The sequence below is a fragment of the Rhipicephalus sanguineus genome, chromosome 1 (assembly GCF_013339695.2).
Source record: "Rhipicephalus sanguineus isolate Rsan-2018 chromosome 1, BIME_Rsan_1.4, whole genome shotgun sequence".
NCBI classification, from domain to species: Eukaryota; Metazoa; Arthropoda; class Arachnida; order Ixodida; family Ixodidae; genus Rhipicephalus; species Rhipicephalus sanguineus.
The window spans coordinates 178,012,541-178,036,578 of NC_051176.1; the positions used below are offsets into that span (position 1 = coordinate 178,012,541).

The window sequence follows — 24,038 nt, forward strand, 5'->3', positions numbered from 1 at the left end:
CCTGGGTTGGTCATGTAATGCATAAGACAGGTAACCAGTGCTCAGCTAGAGCTACGGAATCTATACCAAGGGATGGGAAATGCAGCCAAGAATGTCAAAGGGTTACATGGGGTGATGAAATTAAGAAATCTGGTAGTTGCTGTCAGTGCAGCTAACAGTGGCATATCATGTTCTTAATGGTGAAAACTAACAATTGTTACAATGATGCATGATGTGGCCAACATAGTGGTGGATGAACCAAATTGCCTGACATCTGCAGTCCTCCATTCAGCCAGGTTACAAGAGCGCAAATATAACCGTTGATCCTGGGTATCTTACGCAAGCCTTCGTCCAAGAATATGAAACAGTTGAAACTGTGAAGCCCAAATTGCAGAGTTCCTGCTGCACGATAAATAGACCCTTTTCATAATCCGCAAGTGCGCTCCTCTGCGCTGCCTATTTGAACAACTAATGGCGGCACCTCTCTTGCTTAGAGTGGAGACGTGGTCCTAGTTGCACGTGCTGAGGCTTGTCTATTATGCGTATTTATGTCAAGAGAGCCGAGTCTACATTTTCCACGTCATAGCTTAAGCAAAATGCGCTTGAACACGCTGTTTGCAGAAAGTGACTAGCCGCCATTACTTGGGCAAACTGCATGGCAGGAAAGCTAGCTTTACAATTATGAAAAGGGTCTATTGAAGCAGGGGAAATGAAGCCATATTAAAATCACTAAGGCCATTGTTTGCACCTGCAGGAGTCATAGCTTCCATTTCTGAGTGGACAATTCTTCCAGGCTCTGATAGCAGTGATGGCAAAAGGCGAGAGGGTACCTGTCTTTGCACGACGGTGCCGCAGTGAGATTTTGGTAGCCAGGCAAACAGCTTCTCAATATGGCAGCATTTGAACTGCTCAAAATGCTTGCATTCTTCAATAATTTTGTCAACAGTCGCAAAATTTGGGCACATGAATAGGTTAAATGCATTGTCCTCTATTCCTTTTAGCATGCACCCAACCTTATCTGACTCCTCCATGTTGTTGTTAACTTCATGACAGAGTGCCAACATGTCCTGTATGAAGGATGTGTACGGTTCTGCGGATGCTTGAGCACAGGTGGACAGCTAGTCCTTTGTGACTACTTTCTGACACAAGGATTTCCAAACATGTCACAAGGTTTTCCCCTATAGGTGCCCCAACCTTCAAGCTCCTCCTCATGGTTCACAAACCCCACCATTGCCATGCCCCTTAGTCAAAACAGCACATTTGCCAACATGAGCGTTAGATCCCAATGATTGCGTTCACTGACTCGCTCGTAATAGGCCAGCCAGTCCTCAATGTCGACATCATCCGTAGCACGCAACATCCCTGGGTCTTTTGGATGCGTAAGGATGATTGTTGCTGCTGTTGTCACCAATGCTGGTGCAGTCACAGCCTCATCTGCCATAATAGAAACGCTGAAGCGACGAATGATGCTGCAAAGCCCTGCTGTACAGCGCATCTTTTACCCCACAGCTCCATGGTGTCATATTGTCACGGGGACCATGAACACACAGGAAAGATGGGAATATGTATGTCACAATATCTACAAGGCTGTCAAAACAGTATGGTAAATCAACACCTCCTGCATTGATAGCTTCTTTTTCACACTGGCACGCTCATGCACAAACACCTCGTAACAATATAATTAAGCCCTTAGTACCCTTTCATGGGACCTTGCACATTTTTTAAAGATCGAAAACATTGCTGATCTATAGTCAAGGCTTCTGAGAACTGTGAACATGTGAGCCAAATATTGCTGCACCACATGCAGCAAGGAATTTACAATTTCATGTTAAAAACGGACAAAAATCCCTTGCTCTCTCCTTTACAATGTCGTCACCAACAAGTATGCAGCAAGTGAGCCTGACATGCATTGGCTGATTTGTTGATCGTGAGAACGTTTCATGTAATATTATTATTGCTAATCTCTAGTTAAATGCACGAAAAGCAGTGTTGTATGCATCACTGAAAAAAAGTAACTAAATTACATTACTCGTTACGCTAACAAAAAAGGCACGCATTACTGCCCTATGTTACCTACAAAAAAAGGTAATGCGTTACCGTTACCAAAAAAAAGTAGCGCACATTACTTCTGCCATTACTCCAGGGTCAGAAATTTGAATCAGTGTACCCTCTCTGCGACAACCAGAATTACAGTATAATAAACCTCATATTTATATTTCACATAAAACATCTAGCCCAACCAAGAATTTCAGCTGAAATATTGATATAACGAGAAGACTTTGCACAAGTGCACCGGATTTTAACAATATTATAGTGGCCTAATGTTAACTGTAGAGTTGCATGGAATAGCTTATAATTTTGTGGCACACGGTAAAGCCATTTCTCAAAGTGACAGTAAACAGAAAATGACATTCCATCATCAACACTCTCCGGAAAGAAAACATCACTGATCTCTCAACAAATTTACAGTAATTGTGACAGCGTGCTTCTACTAGTGTACAAAACATATGCGCAGATCTTGTAGGAATAAAGAAATCCTTAGATTGCATAGTGCCACAAAAAATATTTGCAGCATAAATCATTTTTGCCCCTTTAACCTATATAACTGCCGCAAAAATTGCGAGTGCTTATGCGAAGGCGTTCAAGATCGGCCTCGCTCGCTCATGAATTCAACAACCAGAAATGTATACCCCCAGTTAGAAGCAGATAGAAGCAAATTTTATTTTGAAAACAGAACTTATAAAAAATGCTATATATAGGGATCCGTATTTTTGGATAAATCTGAAAAAAAATTTGATGAACAGTCGCAGGTAAAATTTTTGCCAATTTGGATTTATCCGATAAAACTTCGATTTTAACCGCCAATATGACACTGTTCTGTTCTTTATCGAAAGGGCATGTTCGAGCGGCCATTGATGCAGTTTGGCTGATATAAACTTTGCCTCACGTCAACATTATCTCGTAGACCTCACCCCTTGCACGTTTAACTAAGGGCTTAGCGTATGTGAGGTCCCCGAAGCGCAAGACGACAGACACTGCACCAGACGACATCGAATATACACACCTCATAAAGCATGCTTGCATCTATCATAACAAGCTTCAAGGTTGTAATACATGCAAACATAGGAGAGAGAAGGCATTCTACCACAGAGCCACACAGGTGCTTACAAAGACAAACACATAAGCAAAAATACTTGAATATAAAAGAAACGTAGGTGTTTTGTATTCAAGAATTTGTCCTTGTGCGTTTGTGTTCTTGCGTTCAAACTTTCCAGATAATTAAAATATGCTTCGTGTCTTTTGATGTCTTCGTGTTCAGATATCGTTTCATCTAGGATATCGGAGTATTGAGAATAATGCAGAATTAAACTGAATTTTCGGAGAATTGGGGATTTATGAAAGATAAACACCGAGAAACACCCTCCGAATTTCACAAAATAAACTCCGAAAACACGGAGCCCTAGCTATATAGTATTGCAGGGACAACTTTCTGACAACTACAACTTGTAGAATTTAAGCAACATCTCTATTTCGAAGTTGTCGTCGGACAGCATGCCTCTCTTCTTCATGAGTACGTCCTCAACTACGGTAAATAGATGCTCGACGGACGCGTACATGGATGGATGGAAAAACTTTATTTCGTCAGAAAACAGTTGGGGACGATTCCGTGTTAGATGGCCATCAACCCAAGGTTGACGGCGACCTGTGTGGCCCACTCCACGACCCTTGTCTGGACGACTGGGTCTGAGGTGGTCAACACGGCCTCCCACTGCTCGAGAGAGGGATCACGCATAATATCCGCCGGCGGCGGCACCATGCTACATTCCCACAGTATATGGTCATAACTTGCCACTGCCTGGCACCATTTGCATTGTGGCTTAATCTCCTCCGGGTATATTTTGCTCAACACGTATGGGTTGGGAAAAGATCGCGTCTGTAGTTTTCTCCAGACGCATTCCTGCGCCTTGGTCAACCGCTTGTGCGGGGGCGGATAAAGCCTACGCTCTAGTTTATAATGATTGGTGATGTCGTGAAAGGACACCAGCCCATCTCTCGCGGATCTCCCCGGAACGAGCGGCTCACCTGCCCGGCTGACGAAACCTCGAGCATTCAGGTGAGCCGCCTCGTTCCCAGGGTTTCCAGAGTGTGCTGGTACCCAGACAATTTCTATTTCCTGAATTTCTCGCCCCGCGGCTCGATGCAGCAGTCGTGCGGCGGTGACCGATATTCTGCCCCTCGCCAGATTTCGAATGGCTGTTTTTGAATCACTGAGAATCAGGTCAGACTGAGAATTAGTTATAGCTAGCGCTATTGCCGCTTCTTCAGCAGTTTCTGAGGAGCGGGTTTTGACTGATCCAGAGGCGACCAAGCGTCCCCGTCTGTCCACCACCACAATCGCAAATGCGTCCTTGTCCTTATATTCCGCGACGTCTGTATAGACTGCCGATTTGTACTCCCCGTATTGAACATGTAAAGCTCTGGCTCTTGCCTGCCTGCGTTCCTCATGGTGGATCGGATACATGATCTTGGGCAAAGGCTTTATGCACAAGGCCTTGTGTAATTCTCGCCGCACCTGAGTTTTAGTGTCACCAGCGGGAGCCTCGGCGCCAACGCCAATCCTTTCCAATATATCCCTGCCAGTTTCCGTTGTCGAAAGCCTAGCGTGCTGCATCACCAGGTGCGCCTCCCGTAGTTCTTCCAGGGTATTGTGCACCCCTAATCTTAGTAGCCTGTCTGTTGACGCATTGTTAGGAAGCCCAAGGGCTGCCTTGTAAGCCTGCCTAATCATAGCCTCGACCTTGCCTTTTTCTGTGGTATCCAATTTCATGTAAGGTGTCGCATAAGTAATCCTGCTGAGCACAAACGCCTGTACCAGCTTACAGAGATTCTTTTCTTTTATCCCGCTCTTACGGTTAGCGATTCGCCTGATTAGCCTTACGGTAGCGTTGACCGTGCTCTTAAGCTTTTCAAGGGCCACCGTATTCTTCCTGTTAGTCTGTAAATATAGGCCCAGGATTCTGATCGTTTGGGCTTCGGCGACCGGCATACCCCCCACTTTTACCTCCAGCGGTGGTGGCGGAATATAGTGCCTCGCATGTGGACCTCGTGGTTTGTCCCGAACCACAAAGAGCTCGGACTTGGGCTGAGAGCATGAGAGTCCCGCATCTCCTGCGAGCTCTTCTACAATATTGACTGCCTGTTGCAGTGTTTCCTCCAACTGCGCGCCGCTACCCCTGGTCACCCATAGAGTAATATCATCCGCATAAAATGTGTGCTTCAGTCCCGGTATCTCTTCCAGCCTCGGCGGTATCTTAATCAAAGCGAGATTAAACAGGAACGGCGACAAAACTGAACCCTGTAGCGTCCCTTTGCCCCCCATCGGGAAAGAATCCGATTTGATTTCTCCAACTGCTATCTCCGCAGTCCTGCTCTCCAAGAATGATCTGATGTAGCGGAAGGTTCTGGCCCCTGGGCTAACGTCCGATAGGTTCCTTAATATTGCCTCATGGGAAACATTGTCAAAAGCCTTATTCAGGTCGAGCCCCAATATAGCTTTGGTGCCCGTGCCGTTCCCGGGATCGACTACGTCATGTTTCAGCTGTAACATGACGTCCTGCGTGGACAAATTGGCCCTGAAACCAATCATAGTTGCGGGAAAGATCGCCTTGTCCTCCGCATAACCCTGAAGCCTGTTTAAAACCACGTGCTCCATCAATTTGCCCACGCATGATGTCAGCGAGATCGGGCGCAGGTTCTCCACGCAGAGCTTCTTGCCTGGCTTAGGAATAAATATAATCCTAGCATGCTTCCATTGTGCTGGGATCTCCCCGGCCGCCCAATACTTGTTCATCAAGTCCGTGAGCGCCCCCACCGATTTGAAATCCAGGTTCCTCAGCATTTTATTAGTAACCCCGTCCGGGCCTGCGGCTGACGTAGTGCGGAGCTGCCCCATGGCAAACTCCACCTCCGCCACCGTAAAGTCTTCATCTAGTTCTGAGTTTTCCGCCCCCGAATAGTGTGGTAAGCAACCATCTACTCCTCTGGTTATGTATCGATCCCAGAGTTCTTTTATAAATTCTCCAATCGTCCCTTGATACTGATGCACTAACCGAGTCATTTGTCCCCTTTGTGCCGACTTGGTTGCCGCCGGATCCAAAAGGTGCCTCAACAACTGCCATGTCTTTTTGCATCCGAACTGACCATTCATTCGATCACAAATCTGTCCCCACTGCTTGCACTGCAAGTCCAATGTGTAGGTTTCAATTTGGCGTTCTAGCTTGGCCATCCTTCTGCGAAGGACGCCATTATGTTTCTGCTTCTTCCACCTTTTCAGGAGACTCGCGTGCGCTTCCCATATGTGTAACAGCCTAGAGTCTGCAGTAAACTCCTCTTCCTCGATTGGCACTTCTACCGTGGTACTCTTTACATCCTGCTTGAGCGCCTCAACCCAAGTGTCCAAGTCTTCAATTTCCCCGTTCACCGTGTCTGCCCTGGTTTTCCTAAATCTGTCCCAATCCGTAACTTTATGGCCTTTCACTTTGTCTTTATGCTTCGAAGCACTAAACGTCGTGGAAAGGATATAGTGATCACTTCCTAGCGTTTGTCCCGTGTTAACCCACTTTGCATTACTGATACCCTTGAGAAACGTAAGGTCCGGAGAAGTATCCATGCTAATGCTGTTGCCTATCCTCGTATGATCTTGCGGGTTGTTTAAGAGCGTCCACCGCAGATCCCGAGCAACTTGCCAAAGCCGATTGCCCTTTGGGCTGGCTCGGATGTAACCCCACTCTGGGTGAGGCGCATTGAAATCCCCCACCACTATAAGCTGAGCACTAGCCGCTAACCATTGAGTTTGAATCAGGAGCGGTGGCAAGCCCAATCCCTTATCTTTTGGAGAACAATATACATTAAGTACAAACAGACTCTTCTCATCCTTTCGTTTGGGCACAATCTCTAGCAGTACGTAGTCTTCCCTGCTGCTTTGTACGGTATGCTGAATGGCGGTGGTGTTGCGATGGACTAACACTGCGGTAAAGACGCGCGATACGCCCCTTGGATCAATCCCTTGCGGTGTAAATGCCTTAAATCCGGGTAATTTCACGGAACCACTAGCCTCCTGTAAGGCTATTATGTCCGGCTTACTATCCAGATTTTGTACGTGTAACTGCAGGTTACCCCGCTTGCGATGGAAGCCCCTGCAGTTCCACTGCCAAACCTCAATTTGTTGGCGAGGGGCCATGATGAGGCAACAGGTTGTCCAATGTTGGCGCTTGACCAACTACGGGGGGCAGTCTTGCCTCCAATAAAGTATGGAGCTGCTGAAACATGCCCATAACCTGGGTTTGGGAAGCCCTGAATTGACTGGCGAGGGTGCCAAGACGCTCCTCTATTTTGTCGAGTCTAGCTTCGATTTTGTCGACCCGAGCCTCCAATCTATCCTGTCTTTCCCCGTTTTCCTACTTTCTCCGCAAGGTTAGTTACGTCTGCCTTAAGACTAGTGACCTTAACAACCGGCTGTGACATGTCTACCGTCGATGTTTCGGCTAACCTTTTTGCATTAACTCCCTCATCTGCCGGCAGCGGCCTCTTGACTGGCCCCCTATTCTCCACTTCCATAGCCGCACACTCCTGTACGCGAGCAGACGCCGCTTGCGACGCTTTCTGTAGGCCCTGTATTGCTGGTGCCTGTACCCCTTGTCGTTGGCCGCTTTTAAGAGCGCGTTCCATCTCTGCAATTCTAGCTTCCATTTTTTTAATCAAATCACCCTGCTGCTGAACCAGCGTTTCCAATTCCCTCTCTCGAGCAGTTTCATTTTGGGAGCCCGCGTTTGACAAGCTCACCTTTTTGGTCGTGTCGCGTGTGTTTCTATCAGGACTGGAAACTCGTCCGCTCTCTTCACCACCCCCGCCTCCTGGCAATGGTGGGAAAGAACTCGACCGGTCCCTGCTCTTGCTTGTGCTTCTTTTACCACTCGATGACCGCTTCTTGGCCCTCGAGTGCCGCTCATCCTTGCCAGCTTGGCTCTCACGTTCGATGCTCTGCTGCCGGCCTGTCGGTGGCTTGCGGGCAAGACGAAACTTGCAGTTCCGGCTCCCTGTGTGATGCGCACCATGGCACACGATGCAGTCGGGCGTGCACGTCAGCAGCTCTCCTTCTGGCGGGGCAGGATGGTCCTTCCCACAACGATGACATAAGTTAGTCTTCGGACGATAGCAAACGTCCGCTCGATGTCCAACTCGTCTGCAGTTGTAGCAGGTCTCGACTAAATTTCTATACGGAATCACAGCGTACAGACAGTTCCAGTAAGTGACCTGCCGGGGTACACGCTTACCCCCGAACGTGATCTGAATTGCCTTCGACTTGCCCAGAGGTCGCGCATCCAGAATTTCCATGCCTTCATTCTTCTTCAGGAATCCCGCCCGGACTTCTTCCACTGGGCATCCATCATAAGCATTGTAAATGACTCCCCGCACGGAGTTCTCCAACGGCGCCACGTACGCCGAAACCGGAAGGTCATGATCGCCCAGCTTGAGCGTCTTCACAGTCGCATATGCACCACTGCGATTCATACACAGCGTGCTCACCGTCAACGTGTTGTTCGTCCCATTAACCCGCACAAGGTCCTCTTCCGCTGCAGTCACTCATATCAGACGCGCTGCTGCTCTCAGTGCACATCCGAGTTCCCTCGCTGTCACCACACTCAAGTCCCAGTTCTGGGGCCTATACACAACCTTGAAATCCGTGGCTGGCATCTTCAGAAACGGTCCTCGTTTCTTCCACACCGGCGCCTTCCCCCGTTTCGCTTGTTCCGCTCCGTGCGCCTTCCCCCGTTTCGCTTGTTCCGCTCCGTGCGTCTTGCGCCCATCGCTGCCTGCCTGCGTCTCGCAAGGCGTATTCTTGGCGTTGTCGCCATATAGAGACTTCTTAAATCGGTCTTGTGCCTTCAGAACTGGGGCCCACTCTCCCGCCTCGAAATCTTCGGGCGTTATAGTCTCACCTTCAACTGCGTATTGCATCATCTTCAGCCTCGCAAGGCCCACGGCCACCAAGCATAAACCCGACGCCTGGTGTCACGGCACCGGCTCGGCCTAGAGGATAGGCCTAGCCTTGCCGCCGCGGGGTTGAGAGGAAAATCTTGAAAAACCTCTCAAAAGGTGGCAAACTTGCCTACGAGTGGTGTCCGCAGGTACAGGGCAGCTTCCTGAAGACGAGCCAACCAACAGCAAGTCCAAAGAAAAAGGCGTCCGCCGAAACTCGGTCACTGGGCCGGAGCCCATGCGAAGCACGTCCGCACAGCGTCTCGCTCCGGCGTCTCCCTCCGCGTACATGATACTCCTATTATCAACGTCCAGCAGGCCAATAGCAGTCTGCCGTTATAACAAATTGATAGCTCTGGGAATGTGGCGCCTACGAGACGAAGGAGTTTTGAGTAAGGCTCCTGGGATAATTAGGATAATAAGTAACGAGTAACCAGACACCTCACCTTACCGAAAAAATGCCCCCACCTCCCCGAAGGGAATCGTGAGGAAATGCGAATGCATTTCTTGCGCCGAGAGAGGGTACCGTTGCCGCCAGACATTCGCCTTCACCGACTTCTGCCATCGCCTTGAGAGGCGCCCAGCCAGCGAACGGTCGAGAGTGGGGCACGAGCGGACGGGAGAGTGTGGCGCCAGCGTTCTCGGCTTGGCGTTGGCGTTTCACAGCGGCGTCTCAAGCACACATTTCCGGATGTTCTTGAGAGGCGCCCAGCCAGCGAACGATCGAGAGTGAGGCGCGAGCGGACGGGAGAGTGTGGCGCCAGCGTTCTCGGCTCGGCGTTGGCGTTTCACAGCGGCGTCTCGAGCACACATTTCCGGATGTTCTTGAGAGGCGCCCAGCCAGCGAACGGTCGAGAGTGGGGCACGAGCGGACGGGAGAGTGTGGCGCCAGCGGTCTCGGCTCGGCGTTGGCGTTTCACAGCGGCGTCTCGAGCACACATTTCCGGATGTTCTTGAGAGGCGCCCAGCCAGCGAACGGTCGAGAGTGGGGCACGAGCGGACGGGAGAGTGTGGCGCCAGCGTTCTCGGCTCGGCGTTGGCGTTTCACAGCGGCGTCTCGAGCACACATTTCCGGATGTTCTTGAGAGGCGCCCAGCCAGCGAACGGTCGAGAGTGGGGCACGAGCGGACGGGAGAGTGTGGCGCCAGCGTTCTCGGCTCGGCGTTGGCGTTTCACAGCGGCGTCTCGAGCACACATTTCCGGATGTTCTTGAGAGGCGCCCAGCCAGCGAACGGTCGAGAGTGAGGCGCGAGCGGACGGGAGAGTGGGGCGCAGGGAGGAGAGAGAGCGAACGGCGAGAGAAGGAGCGGCGAAGCACTGCACGTACCCTCTCCTACACTCTCTCACACCACATGCTCCGGTTGCTAGGGGCGAGGATAAGAGCGCGCGCCCGCAGCTGTTGCTATGGGAGAGGGCGCCGCGGACAACGCCGGACGCCTGACATAGCCCGACTAAGAAATGCATGTGCATTTAAAATGTTAACATAAGTATGTTACTCGTCACAGTCACAAAATGGCAATGAGTACATCAGTAAATTACCGAAAAAAGTAACACGTTACCGGTAACAGTGTTACTTGTAACGCATTACCGCCAACACTGATGAAAAAGTACACATATTTGTGATGTCAAAAAAGCCCCAAAAAGTATTTCATATTTGCTCTTCAGGTCTCGACCAATGGCTGTCTACTTCATGTTTCATTTTCTCAAATTAATTTGAGGAGGCACCCCGTGTACTACAAGTCTGCTCTTTCAAACACTGCGTGCCTGCCTGTCATTGTCGCATATTGAGCCCATGGCGACAGTACTTAAAAATGTATACCGTCATCTCCAAAACAATTGTTAGCTGCCAGTTCATGCTAGCTCTCTTGCCTGTGAGCTAGATGCCTTTGCAAACATCGTTTCGTATTTAGCCAATTGAAAGTACTTCAAAATGTACAACCTTGATTTGGCAATAATTTATAGGTCAAGCTGGCACAGAACAAAGCTTGTCCACACCAGGTACTTGCATAGATCAGCGAGAACATAGTGCACGAGCTTGCACTCAAACATGACAGTTATGTGTCGCTTTTTCTGCTGCATCATGTGGGAATCATGGCCGCCACAGGGTGCCACCATGTGCTCGCGCCATGCATGTATGAACCATAAGTACTGTCCAAGAAATAAAAAAAAAAGAAAAAGAAAATGCTCAAGGCATTTGTGCAGGGTGTTGCTTTCTGGTCAACCCGCCTCTGTAGCTTCTAGCAGCATGCTCATATCAACGAAAGGAGAAAGAAAGCATTCTCCTCATGCGATAACCACCTGTACCTTTGCTTAAACTTCACGAATTCGAAAAATTTTTGCAGCAGGAGAGTCATGAGCACATAGACTTCTCCCCATAGTGGAATAATTCTATGATTACTTAGAGAGGTGTAGTAGGGCCCTTTTAAAGCTTGGTTGAAGTTTTGTGAAACCACCTGATGTAGCAAACAGTAAACTTGCACCAGGAAGATTTCAGCAAACATGCCATAAAAATGCAAGTACACTATCTATAACAAGAATATTAGTTACTTTACAGCTATAAAGTTTCAAGTAATTTAGCACTCCATTGTTACTGCTAAATAGTCCAAAGCACTTACCATGAACAAAACTGGCAAAATATAAAGCCACAAGAAGGTTGGAAAACAGCGTTGTAGCCATGCCAATGCAATTTAGCAGGCTGTATGGAGACAATAAATACCTGCAAACACAATCATATTTCAGCCAAATTCCTAAAACAGCCAAACTGCAGAGTTAAAACAGAGGTTCAGTGATGCCCCTCTGCACTTACACTGCCAGCACAAGTCTAGGGACTGCATCAGCTGACTTCATGGTGAGTGCAATGTTCTTTGCACTCTTTGCTTTCTGGACCTGGGCCTCCCGTTTCACCTAAAAAATCAAAAGCCAAGGTAGACTAAGGGTAGAGAAACCCACAGACCTGTGCTATACACATAAAATGTATCCGTTTTACTACCCAACCCAGCAAGACTATCATCTGTGAATTACTGGAAGCAATGCACACCACATTAGTTATGCATACACACAGGGGGAACTCCACGACCAAGTATTGTCCTTATTGTCGTCATCATCTGCCTGTTCTATGCTTGCTGTAGGATTACGGCCTCTCCCAATGGTCTTCAACCCGTCCTGCATGAGATGAATGCATTTTATGCCTGCAAACTTCTTTCATCACTCCACCTAACTATCTGCCATCTTCCGCTGTTTCCCAGCCCTTGGTATCCATTCTGTTCCGCAACCTTGTTGTCAATAAACTCAATTCAATTAAATTCAATTCAACTGACCACTGGTTGTCTGTCCTACCCATTGTGTTGTCACAGGCCCTTTTTTTTCTTCACTTCATGTTGACTAGAATATTGGCTACCCCATTTGTTCTATGACCCCACCCCCCACATTCTGCTGTCTTCCCATCTCGCAACGTCACACCAATCATTTTCCGCTCAATCACACACTGCATGTCATTTTGACTGCCCAAATTCTTGGTGCTCCAATGTGCAGCAGCAGCAAAAAAGGGGGAGCCTACTTGGAGGTGTCTTTATAATTAGCCAGCACCGGTGTCCGAAGCTCTGCTACCAATTTATGAGCAACTTGTCAAAAATAAAGCTTCTAGACAAGTGCCAACAGCATAAATGAAAGCCTTTGTTCACTTATTTCGGCTTTGGCATCTAAGGAACTGCATGCTTCACTATTTACGGTTGAAACTGCAGATGCCAAGGCAGTAATGAAGTTCAACTGTGGCAATTTGAGAACCTCATTAGGTGTCTTGGTGGAAATCAGTTCAAAACCCAGGGTCCAAAGCATGAGATGGACGAATGAGAAGGACAGGCACCAAGCAGCTGAGCCTAACAGCAAGCATGCCACATCTGAGAGTGTCCAGCTGGCTTAGTACTAAAAAAGGACCACTACAATGCCAAGCTGCAGTCAAATTATATTTCTGGTGTCTATTGGCATCTGCATTGCAAAATATGCACATTCTACTTGTTATTTTTAAAATAAACAGTGTGCTACTTGTTTTTTCCACTTTTCTCAAGATGTAAATTGATGACCATTCAATTGAGGCTTATCTATCTTGGCATCTAAGGCAGGTACAACAATAATTCTTTTTGCAATGGCAATGTAATTATGTAGGGAATTCAAGTATGGGAGCCGAATTGTGAGCACAAGCCTTTTTAATTAATTAATCGTCAATATTGTAACTGGATACAAGTGGTTTTCAAAGTTTAAAGTTTATTCTGCGGTAAAATGATGAAGAATTTCCCCCTCAAAAAGACTTCTGGCTGTATTTCAATGTTTAATAATAATATCTGGGGTTTAACGTCCCAAAAAAACTATATGATTATGAGACACGCCGTAGCAGAGGGCTCCGGAAATTTCGACCACCTGGGGTTCTTTAACGTGAGCCTAAATCTAAGTACACGGACATGAAACATTTTCGCCTCCATCGACAATGCAGCCGCCGTGGCCGGGATTCAATCCCGCGACCTTCGGGTCAGCAGTCGAGCGCCTTTACCACTAGACCACCGTGGCGGGGCGTATTTCAATGTTTAGTCAATAGTCTATATTGCCATTTCTTATATGTAAGCTTTAATTAAGCACTTTTTGTTCTATTACGGCCTTAAAAAATAGGAAGGTGAACTTCAATTATCTCGGGAACAAAGTAAGTTACAAGAGCAGTAATTACACATTTGAAATCAGCGGGATAAGCTGCACAAACCTATGCAGATTCATCAAATTTGGAGAAATAAAGGAAAAATGCCTAAGATGAGTCTGCCCCCTTCAAGTGCAGTATAATATTTAAAGAATGCAACCTTATGTCAAATGTTGTATTTTTGTTGAGAGTTCAACACGGCGTACTAAGAGAATTCAGCTGTTGCGTGCCGCTGCAGCAGCATCCTCTCAGCATCTTAACATGTTGCCAGCGTGCAATAAACCACACGAGTAATGCATGGTTCATGCTGCTGGCACGTTAAAACAACAAAAATACATGCGTTCGCAAAACGATTACTGAAAACACACCAAGGTAATGATCACTGAAAGCTTCAACGTGAAAAATGCTGCACACATCCACCAAGGATTCAATACTAGAAGCTACTGTCTAAGTCACTGAAATACTAGACTTCATCACCAATTGACGGCGATAAGGTGTGTTCGTTTATTCCAGGCAGGTTAAGAGCACTTAGAGTGACGTTGATGGGAATACTAGTGGCGCCATCACTTTTCCGGTTTTGCTGGATGGATCCTATGAGCGTCCCCTTTATAATGGGGCAGTGACAAGCATGCCACCAGGCTTGACAAATAAAAAAAAAACGTTTTTCTTTTTTTTTTTTTAATGTTCGCCTAATGCCTCTACTTCGATGGAATCTATCTTACTACAGAAAAAAAACGCAAGTTCACAGCCCAGTACTCTGCCCTTTACGGCAGAATGTCCTTATTTTCCCCATTATTTATTTTGTCCTTTCTCTCTAATTTTCTTCCACCAATACTCAAACCGTCTCTTACTTATTTCAATCGCGGGTGTGTTCCACTTTCCACTGTTTTCCCTAAAACCTAAGGCTTCATGTAGGCTTGTGCCCAAACGTATACCTGGGTGGATATCAACAGCTAATCAGTGCGCATCAAAGGCGACAACTTGGTGAATGTTGCCTCTAGTGATCATTTCAGAATAAAGCCCCAACTTTCATTACAGCATGTGTGCAGAAACTTTAATTCCAACTCTATGGATAATAACCACTGGCACAAGACAGTCATAATTTATATGACACATACGCAGAATACAATGCAAACAACACAAGAATTAAACATCCACACAATTAACGCGACTGTCTGTCTAATGAAAATAGCACTTACCATGTACAAGACGCTCTTCTTTGCACCAAGTGCTAGAAGCAAGGCTGTCACCAAGTCGCATGCCTATAATATTTGAACACAGTCATTAGAATTTATTCTTTTTATAAATGGACACTGATGTGTCAATTTGTAACGATATTATATATTACTTTTTAAAGACCCTCTCATTAGGCCCCACTGCAATTTTTGCTTATACACTGAAGCTGTAAAACAGTGTTCAGGGTGTGTTTTACCGCAAGAATTTTCAAAGAAATGGTTTAGCAATACTATATGTCGAAAGGGTACGATGAAACATTTTTGGCTTACCTAAGAGTACTGCCTAGATAACATGAGAAACTTACAGTATTATATGAAATTTCGTAAAAGTGCAAAATATTTAAAGGGATAAAGACGGTTAATCACCATCCTCCTCCTAACAACACCATTCCTCCCACTTCTATTCCATGAAGCCATGGCTATTTTCTTTGTGTGTTTCGAGACACAAGTTGTATACTTATGATTGATTAGAAATGAATATGTTCCTGTCTATTTGAAACACAATTTTTCTTGTTCTTGTAAGAATCAGACTAGACACAGGTCGGCAAAAAAAGTGGAGCTCACTCAGACTCAATCAAGAAATAGATTTTGCGCTTAGGGCTGACACGGACTCAGACTCACCAAAATTTTCCTCACTTGGACTCAGACCCACTAAAATTTTTCCCAACAGGACTCACTCAGATTTAAGCTCACCAAAATATTACTCAGCCGGACTCACTCAGACTCAAACTCACGGCTCGATCAGAGTCTGAGTGAGCCTGAGTGAGTCAACTCATGAGTGCATTAGCGTATGATTAGCTTTTTTGATCATGGTTCCAACACTTTTTAATGCCAATATCTGTGATCGGTGCTCTACGATACGCCTTTTGATCTCTTACCTTGAAATACGAGTTATCAGTGGTTGCAATCTAGTAAGGCCATTTTTATTGAAAGACATGACTCACACGAGACATCTTTAGATTGTGGGAGTAGGTCACGGCACTCCCCCTTTTTCTTTAACTCACACCTCTGATCAATAAATATTGAGATGGCTTATGAATACTAGTGCGTTGAAATATGTGTCAGTAGATGTGGGTATAAACGTGAGACGGCATAAGGCTTACAGTAATGCTGAAGATGAGTAGATAGGACCACAGGTCAGCAAAAAGGCGGAGCTCACTCAGACTCACTTAAGAAATATATCTCACGCTTAGGGCTCACTTGGACTCAAGACTCGGCAAATTTTCCTCAATCGGACTCACTTCGACTCATTAAAATTTTACTCAACAGGACTCAGACTCAAGCTCACCAAAATCATAGTCACCCAGACTCACTCAGACTCGGATTCAAGGCTCGATCTGAATTTGAGCGAGTCATGGTGAGTCAACTCATGAGCAAGTTTGCTGACCTATGTGCGCAGCACTCCATTTTTCTGCAATGTGCAGTCTGCTGTTTGCTCGCTGTACATAGCTGCTGTGATGTGCTGGCATCACTGATGTCCCTCTTTCCAAAGCAGACATTGTTTACGTCACAAGCACCCCCTCCATGTCCCATCAACTGCCACTGCCACAATAATATTGTTAACCTATGTCACCTTTTTACCCTTCACTTTACTGCACTCAGCCTCATAAAGCTTCCGTAAAGCCCAGCTTTTCTGAATAGACTTTATTTAATTCCTTCCTTCACATATGCTAACAGATGCACATGCACAAACAGCACAGAAAGCAATCTACACTCTACAATGGCTGTGCATTATTGGTTTGAAATGTCTACATTTACAGCATTTGTGTTAACATTTAAGGTACGCAATTAAAAATAAGTTTAGTGGCGTGGTATACTTCAGGTATCCCCAAGGACACCTCAAATCCATCAGAAGCCAATAAGGTCACTTATCATAGCGACATAACTCACCCATTCCACATAGAATGGGCAGAGATGGGTGGAAATGAAGAGCCGAAGCAACTGCGACCTTCAGCAATGTCTTTTTTTCTGCATTTTGTTAGCTCTGTGGTGTGTGCACATGCAAGTGTCTGCACATCTTCCTTCCCATGAAGCATTTTTGCCTTGCAAAAGTTACTAGTCTTTGCTTGATCAGGTGCAATGTCATCATTTATCATCGTCAACTGATTCATGGTGACAATTGCTGAAGTCTCACGTCCCACGATTAAGTTCGCGAATTCTGAAGTGGTACTGCTACTTCTCATTTTGTTTTTACATGCTTTCTTAGCTTAACATACTTCTGCTCACGGTAAAACCAGCCTTTTCAAAATTTATAACTGTGATCAACCAGTCTAAGCTAACATGTCTTCTTAGTGTAGCTTCAATCACATTAGCTGTATGCGGGTCAAAAGCATAAGGGATAGTTATTGCTCTTGGAGCAACTCTACTAGAGGCGTGGCAAACCAGTCAGCCAGAAATATTCAAGTCAATTAAAAATGAAGCTCTTAAAAGGCCCCTTTAACATTTCAAGTAAACGTGCGCATCGAGTTCAGAATGCTGTCGCAATGAACAATGCCAAACGCGGCAGCACTATGAGCCGCGGGCGCCCCACAAATTCCGAGAAACAATCCCTTCTCCTCTCCGGGCCTTTCGGCAATCCTCAGCCCGTCAGCGTTCATTGTGACGTCAACATTGTTGTCTGCAAGCAGGTACACGCACTCACTGCTCTTCAAATCAAATCAAATCAAAATCAAAGTTTTCGGTATTTACAACTGTGAGGAGGAAGCTCTTCCTCCTCGCAAGGTGAGGAGGCACACTCGGCCAGGAGGAGAGATGAACCAATGAATGGAGCAGAGAGAAGAAAAGAGCAAAACGAGCGAAGGCCTCTTTTGTATCAATTAACATGTGTAACTCCACTATTACAGCACCATTCCAAAAAATTCTCACGGCTACATGTTCGTTGTAGACTCGTGCACAACTGCAACACAACTAAATTTCGACCTCTGGGTGGTTTAGGGGCCCTTTATAACATCAAAAGTGAAAGGATGCCTACAATTTCCCTCAAGCCATACCACCCTTGAACAATTCCGAAAAAAAAAAGAGCAAAAGAAAAATATGTGCAACCTGGGCATTAATGAGTCACATGTTAAAAATCTGCCGTATAGACTGTTATAAATGCATGAATTAGTCATGCTCTACCCCTCTCATGAAGGCCCCAAGTGTGCGCAGACTCATATTTGGTACAGTGACATACTGAAATGGGCTCTCAAAATACTGCACCCAAGAAAATTTATGTAAAACTGCCACAGTGAGGAAATCCTGTGTACAGAGAACAAGTGCAAGGTGTTATATAACGAGGCTATGAGTCCTCAATAAAAATACTATGCAGTTTATGTTTGTTCGGTATCATGAGAGCTGGATAAGAACCTATTTATATTCCAGCCATTTCATGATATGCACTAAAAAATCAAATTTTACTAAATGTCACACAGAGTGAGCTACCATTTATATTCAGTATTATATTCCAGCCATCTCATGATATGCACTAAAAAAATCAAATTTTACTAGATGTCACACAGAGTGAGCTACCATTTCTATTCAGTATATCACAATTATCAGGGGCAAACACGTGTAGTCTAAAACTGCTCCCATTTTCGGGTAAGAAGGAACACGTGCACTGCAAACATTCCAGCTTGTATTTTCTTTTTAGAGATCTAAAGAGTTTCAGACCAGAGCAATGTTATCTTTAGTGATCGTTCTACACATGGTAACCTCCAGGTACACCGTTTGACAATTGAAAATTGTCATAACCATATTTCCAACTAATTATCAAGGGGGTTTCTTCCTTTTAGAATTATAATTCAAGGCAGGGGGTGGATGGCAATAATAAAGTGCTTATTTTAAAGAGGAAAAGCACAAATAAATTGAATTTTTGTTGTCTGGGAGCCCAACGCTTGGTATTTTTCTGGTAAGAAATGTTTAACACAGGCAACAGTCTCCTTCTGGACATGAACATTTTATTTAAACAGGCAAAATCACTGACAGGAACATATGAGTCTTATTTGCAAGTTGTTTGTTTGCTCATTAATTAATTAATTCATTCGTTAATTAATTCAATCATTATCAGCCTGTTTTAGTCCATTGCAGGACGAAGGCCTCTCCCAATGATCTCCAGATTACCCTATCCTGTGCGAGCCGATTCCATTTTGTCCCTGCAAACTTCTTAATTTCGTCAATCCATCTAACTCTCTGCCTTCCTTGACTGCGTTTCCCCTCCCTTGGTAACATTCTGTTGCTCTTACTGTCCACTAGTTGTCTGTCCGACACAGGTCCATTTCTTTCGCTTGATGTCAGCTAGGATATCTGCTATCCTCTGTGTTCCCTAACCCATTCTGCCGTCCTCTAATCTCTTAATGTTACTCCTATCACTTTTTGTTCCAATGCACGCTGCGTTGTCCTCGACTTTTTCTCTAGTTGCTTTGTTATCCTCCAAGTTTCAGCCCTATACGTTAGTACTGGCAGTATGTAGTGATCGTATACTTTTCGCTTTAATGGCAGTGGCAGCTTTCCTGACATTATTTGGGAGTGCCAGCCCATTCCAATTCTTCGGTGAATTTTCTTTTCGTCATTAGGCTCTTCTGTTAGTAATTGGCCGAGGTATACACATTCTTGTATACACTCCAATGTACGGTTTTCAATCATGAACTCTTTCTCTTTAGCCAGGCTATTCAGCATTATCTATGTCTTCATCATATTCATTTTTAGGCCTACTTTAATACTTTCTAAATTTAATTCCTCAATCATTTTTTTGCAATTTGTTGCCATTGTTATTGAAGAGTACTATGCAGGGGTGCAACAGCCGAAATAGGATTTGGAGCAATTTTTGGAGCAGCAAAATGTTGCTCTTGGAGCAGGTTACGAAAAAAAAAAACTGAATTTTTTAGAACAAAATCCCAAATTTGAAGCAGCATAACAAAGAAGGCTTACTTTTAGAAAAGAAAACAAAAATACATACAAACCATTTCAACATCAGTTAACTCGTGCACAGTGCACGTGAACACTGCTATTTCAATAAAAGCAGTGTGTTGAGCCACCCCACAGTGTGAACAATGACGAAGTCCACATTAGCATTTGCAGGGCCTGTCAAATAATTCGACAGGCACAGCAAATGCTAACATGGACTTACGAACCTGGCAACCTCGAAATTCGCGAGATTCGTAAAGCAGGAGCAAGTGGAGGTGGAGAAAAAAAGAAAACTGGCGTACGTTTTTGTCTATTCGTTTCTCAAGGCCGCAGAAACGCCATACACAGCAGCTCCAAATGATTGCCAATAATTTTTTAGATGTCAGCGATCATACTAGTACTCGTAATTAAATGGCACGTGCACAAATGAGTAATTAACCCTTTAATGCCTGAATTATGAAAGCGCCGAAGAAAAAAATTTGTTTTTCATTTTTCAGTTTTAAATAACAACCTTAACTTAAATCAGCAGTTGTTTTATCCAAAATGCAACTTGAATGCATATTTTTAGGTATGTGGCGAATACGCGACAACCGGCACTTAAGCCAATAGTAGCTCAATATGTTGAATGCAAAGCAATGTTCAATGCAACGCATTGATGCGGCATCGCCGCATCAATGAAGCGGATCTCTTCAGGGCGACGTAACTTGGCGTCGTCATTGTTGTTAAATGCAATTTTGACTTTATTGACTCCTACCAATCTCGTGGCATCGTGTCGGCCACCGTGTGTGCCCTAGACTCCGCCGCCCAGTATAGCAGACTTCTTGGGAGCCAACAGAATGACATGAAGGTGACGGCACCGAGAAATAGATCTAGCTCACCATGAGACAGAGCCAGTCCTTTGTTTGGATTTTTCTGCGTCGCAAACAGATTGCTCTGCTGAACGATGTGTTCCGTGAAGGTGCCATAAAAAATTCCTTGAAATATTCAATAGGAGCTCGCACAATGTCACATTGAGGATGAACGGTTTTCCAGTGTGGCATTTCCCGCTGTTCTTGACAGTCTTTCTTTTTCCACCGCACTGCATGTTTTAGAGAGGCACTAGCTTGGCTGGTCTACCACATCTTTGTCTTCATCCTCACTGCTCGATGAAGACACTCGTGCTTGTGCATGAGGATCGGGATCAACATCGTCGTCTTCGCTGTCATTGAGACAGCTGTCGTCACTTTTATCTTCAGGTGGCAAGCGCGTGCGAAGCCTTTTTTTCCCGTAAAATGAGCGGAAGTCCATCATGAACTTGTCATACCGGCAGTCATCACTGACTGACTCAAATGCCGGATGTCGCGAATTCGCGACATACCACAGACGCGAGGATCGCGCAGAAAATAACGCACTTCAAAACAACGTGACATGTCGTGTGCAACCTCTTGTATGCGTGTACATCGAAAAAATTTTATAGGAGATAGAACTTACGTCCCTCAGGCAGAAAACAACGAAGTGAGAGCCGTTGCACGTGCTTCACGCTCTCCGGCATCTGATGCACAACACTGGGTTCCAGCTTGAAATACCTTACATGCAATGGCGCTATAGGTCTCGGGCTGAAAGCTACGTTCGCCGCAAAGACGTGACAGCCGCCGGTGAAGGCATCAACCCGTTTCGTGTGTTACTTAATCGGCGTCTTTCGGTATGTCGCGAATTCGCAACAACCGGCAGTAAAGGGTTAAGGAACAAAATGTGCTGTGTCCCTGACAGCTAGTACTAATAGTCCCTTCTAAACCACAGTACACTCTTCCGCAGGACACCAGTGTACTGCAGCAAAAGTGGCTTGAAAAACGTTCTGGACGCAATAAAACAAGCATCAGGAAATTTGAGAACCACTGTCCTTTTTTTTATTGCGATAGCAATTATATGGACACTCTCGACGGGTTTTTGCCGTCATGTCCCGTATAAAGTCCAAATCGATAACATCCCCCCGCGCATGGTATGTTCTACCGCGGGTAAAAGCGCGCAAGTGCGGGCGACGAACGCGGCTGAAGCAGAGATCAAACGAGCCGACCCACCTCCATCGCTCGGAGGGCACATGCAATAACACCACTCCACTTGGGAGGCCTGCCGTCGAAGCAGAGAGGAAACGCTCTGCCCCTATTAAACGAGCATGAAAAAACGAGAGGGGGGGGGGTGTCGCTCGAGCAGCAACTTTACACTTTGATTCTATGGGCGCACGCTATCTCGACAGCCATAAGCGGGTGGCTTGTAAAGCCTTCTACGTACTGCGCTCTCAATGTGAAGTCACTGTGCAGAAAGAGCATCTTTCCCTGGAGCGGCCGTATTCTCTTACACCAACGTTTTGAAGAGTTACGCGAGATCGGATACAAAAGAGTTTGCTGCCAGCCTTACTTTGTATAACATTACAATTTGTTGCTATCGCATTCATTGCTTTGTCCTTGCGGTGAAACTGTGACTTTCTTTCTTTTCTTTCGCCGGGGGTTTAGGGTTAGGGTCAGCGCATCTGTATTATGATGATGCCCACACTGCAGATGACCAACACGGCCTCCATTTCTCGCTAAAATTTGCGCAACTGGGAAAATTTCGAAGCTGGTCGGGCATTTTGGCGCAGTGTGGCGCAATTTCAACCAATTTCACAGTTTTGGCTCAGCTTGGCACCAAAATAAGGAATTGTATCAAATTGAAGCAATTGGCACAGCTGTTGCACGCCTGGTACTATGTCATCTGCAAATCGGAAGTTGCTGAGACATTCTCCGTTAACTTTGACTCCTGTTACATATGAATAATGGCACGCATGACGCCTTTCGGCTGTGCGCAAATTGGAGGCTATCTGTGATAAGATCGGTGCGGCCACTATGCTGACTGCTTGCATGCCTGTCCACGTGTCTATGATGTAACGCCCTTGTGAAGGCTATAAAAAGCCGGCAGCTATCTGTATTATCAGTCTTATGTCTTATGTTTCGTTCCTTGTACTGAGACGCCCCTGATGCTTCAAATAAAGCAGTAAGCCCCTGCTATCAAGTTCGCCTGGTTCCAGTCTTTCTTTGTCACGATACAACAACTCCTGCTTCTTCCCAGTCCAGTTGTCACTTCCTCTAAGCATGCAGTGAACAACATTGGGGATATTGTATATCCATGCCTGACTCCTTTTTTATGGTAACTTTATCGCTTTTTTTGTGGAGAAGCAAGGTAAATGGTGAGTCTTTATAGATGTCGGCTTATTTATGGGATGAACTTATTGCATACATTCTATCCGGCATAACGCTAGTAAAAGAAACCACATAAACACATTCTTGGTCATCCAATTTATATTTGTTTATATTTGTTCACTGCACTTATGAAACAATAAAATAGACCACACAGGCATGCTTTTAAAGGGGTCCTGCAACACTTTTCTGAGTAATAATGGAATAGTCTCACTATTAGAGCATGACGCCTCACGAATCACATGCCAAAAAATTTTTAGAATCCGTCAAGTACAAGCGAAGTTACAGGGATTTGTCGCATGCTCCAAGCACTTTCTCTCTCCTCTCGTACTAGCGAGCGCGCTGAAAGCTACGCAGGAAGGGAGATGACAAGGGGGCAAGAAGATGCGTCCCTTCATTAGTGCGTGTCATGACCTTGAGCACTTTTTCTTTTTTTTTTCTTTGAATGCGTGGCTTACTTTCATTGTGATCGCAATGCCGGGCACGTGGCAGCACCCCGCGGCGGCCACGGTAACTACAAAACCCGAGATGCTCAAATCAGCCAATCACCGCGAACTTGGGTATATGGGGCAGAAATTTGGGTTTATGGCATCATTCATAGAGAGAAGAGGGAGCGATTTCTAGCTGAAATTGAGAATTAATTGTAAACTCCAGACTGCATGCAGCGCTACAATATTTGGCTCACGTGTTCTCGGGAGCCTCAACTACCGATAGGCAGCGTTTTCTGACCATGCTCAAAAAGTGTTGCAGGGCCCCTTTAAAGGGGCCCTGAAACCACCACCTCAGTAATCACAGAATGACCTCTTTATTCGACTAGACACCTCATGAACCTCTTGCCACCAAAATTTTCAAATTTGTCAATATTTTCTGGGGTTTTACATGCCAAAAGCACAATATGATAATGAGCCACGCTGTAGTGAGACAATTGAGAATAATATCGACCCCCTGGGTTCCTTTAACGTGCACCGAAATCTAAGTACACAGGTGCTATTGCATCTTGCCCCCATCAAAATG

At 45.6% G+C, this 24,038-nt stretch overlaps 1 protein-coding gene across 1 annotated transcript in view; it reads right to left on the reverse strand.

Annotated features, from left to right (window-relative positions):
• LOC119403108 (phosphatidylinositol glycan anchor biosynthesis class U protein-like) overlaps positions 1-24,038 on the reverse strand; it is a 47,067-nt gene that overhangs the window by 16,780 nt on the left and 6,249 nt on the right. The window contains exons 4-6 of the mRNA XM_037670059.2: positions 14,899-14,961; positions 11,825-11,922; positions 11,634-11,734 (exon numbers count right to left, since the gene is read on the reverse strand). Of these exons, the coding sequence (XP_037525987.1) occupies positions 11,634-11,734; positions 11,825-11,922; positions 14,899-14,961 (262 nt within the window). The remainder of the gene's footprint in view (positions 1-11,633; positions 11,735-11,824; positions 11,923-14,898; positions 14,962-24,038) is intronic.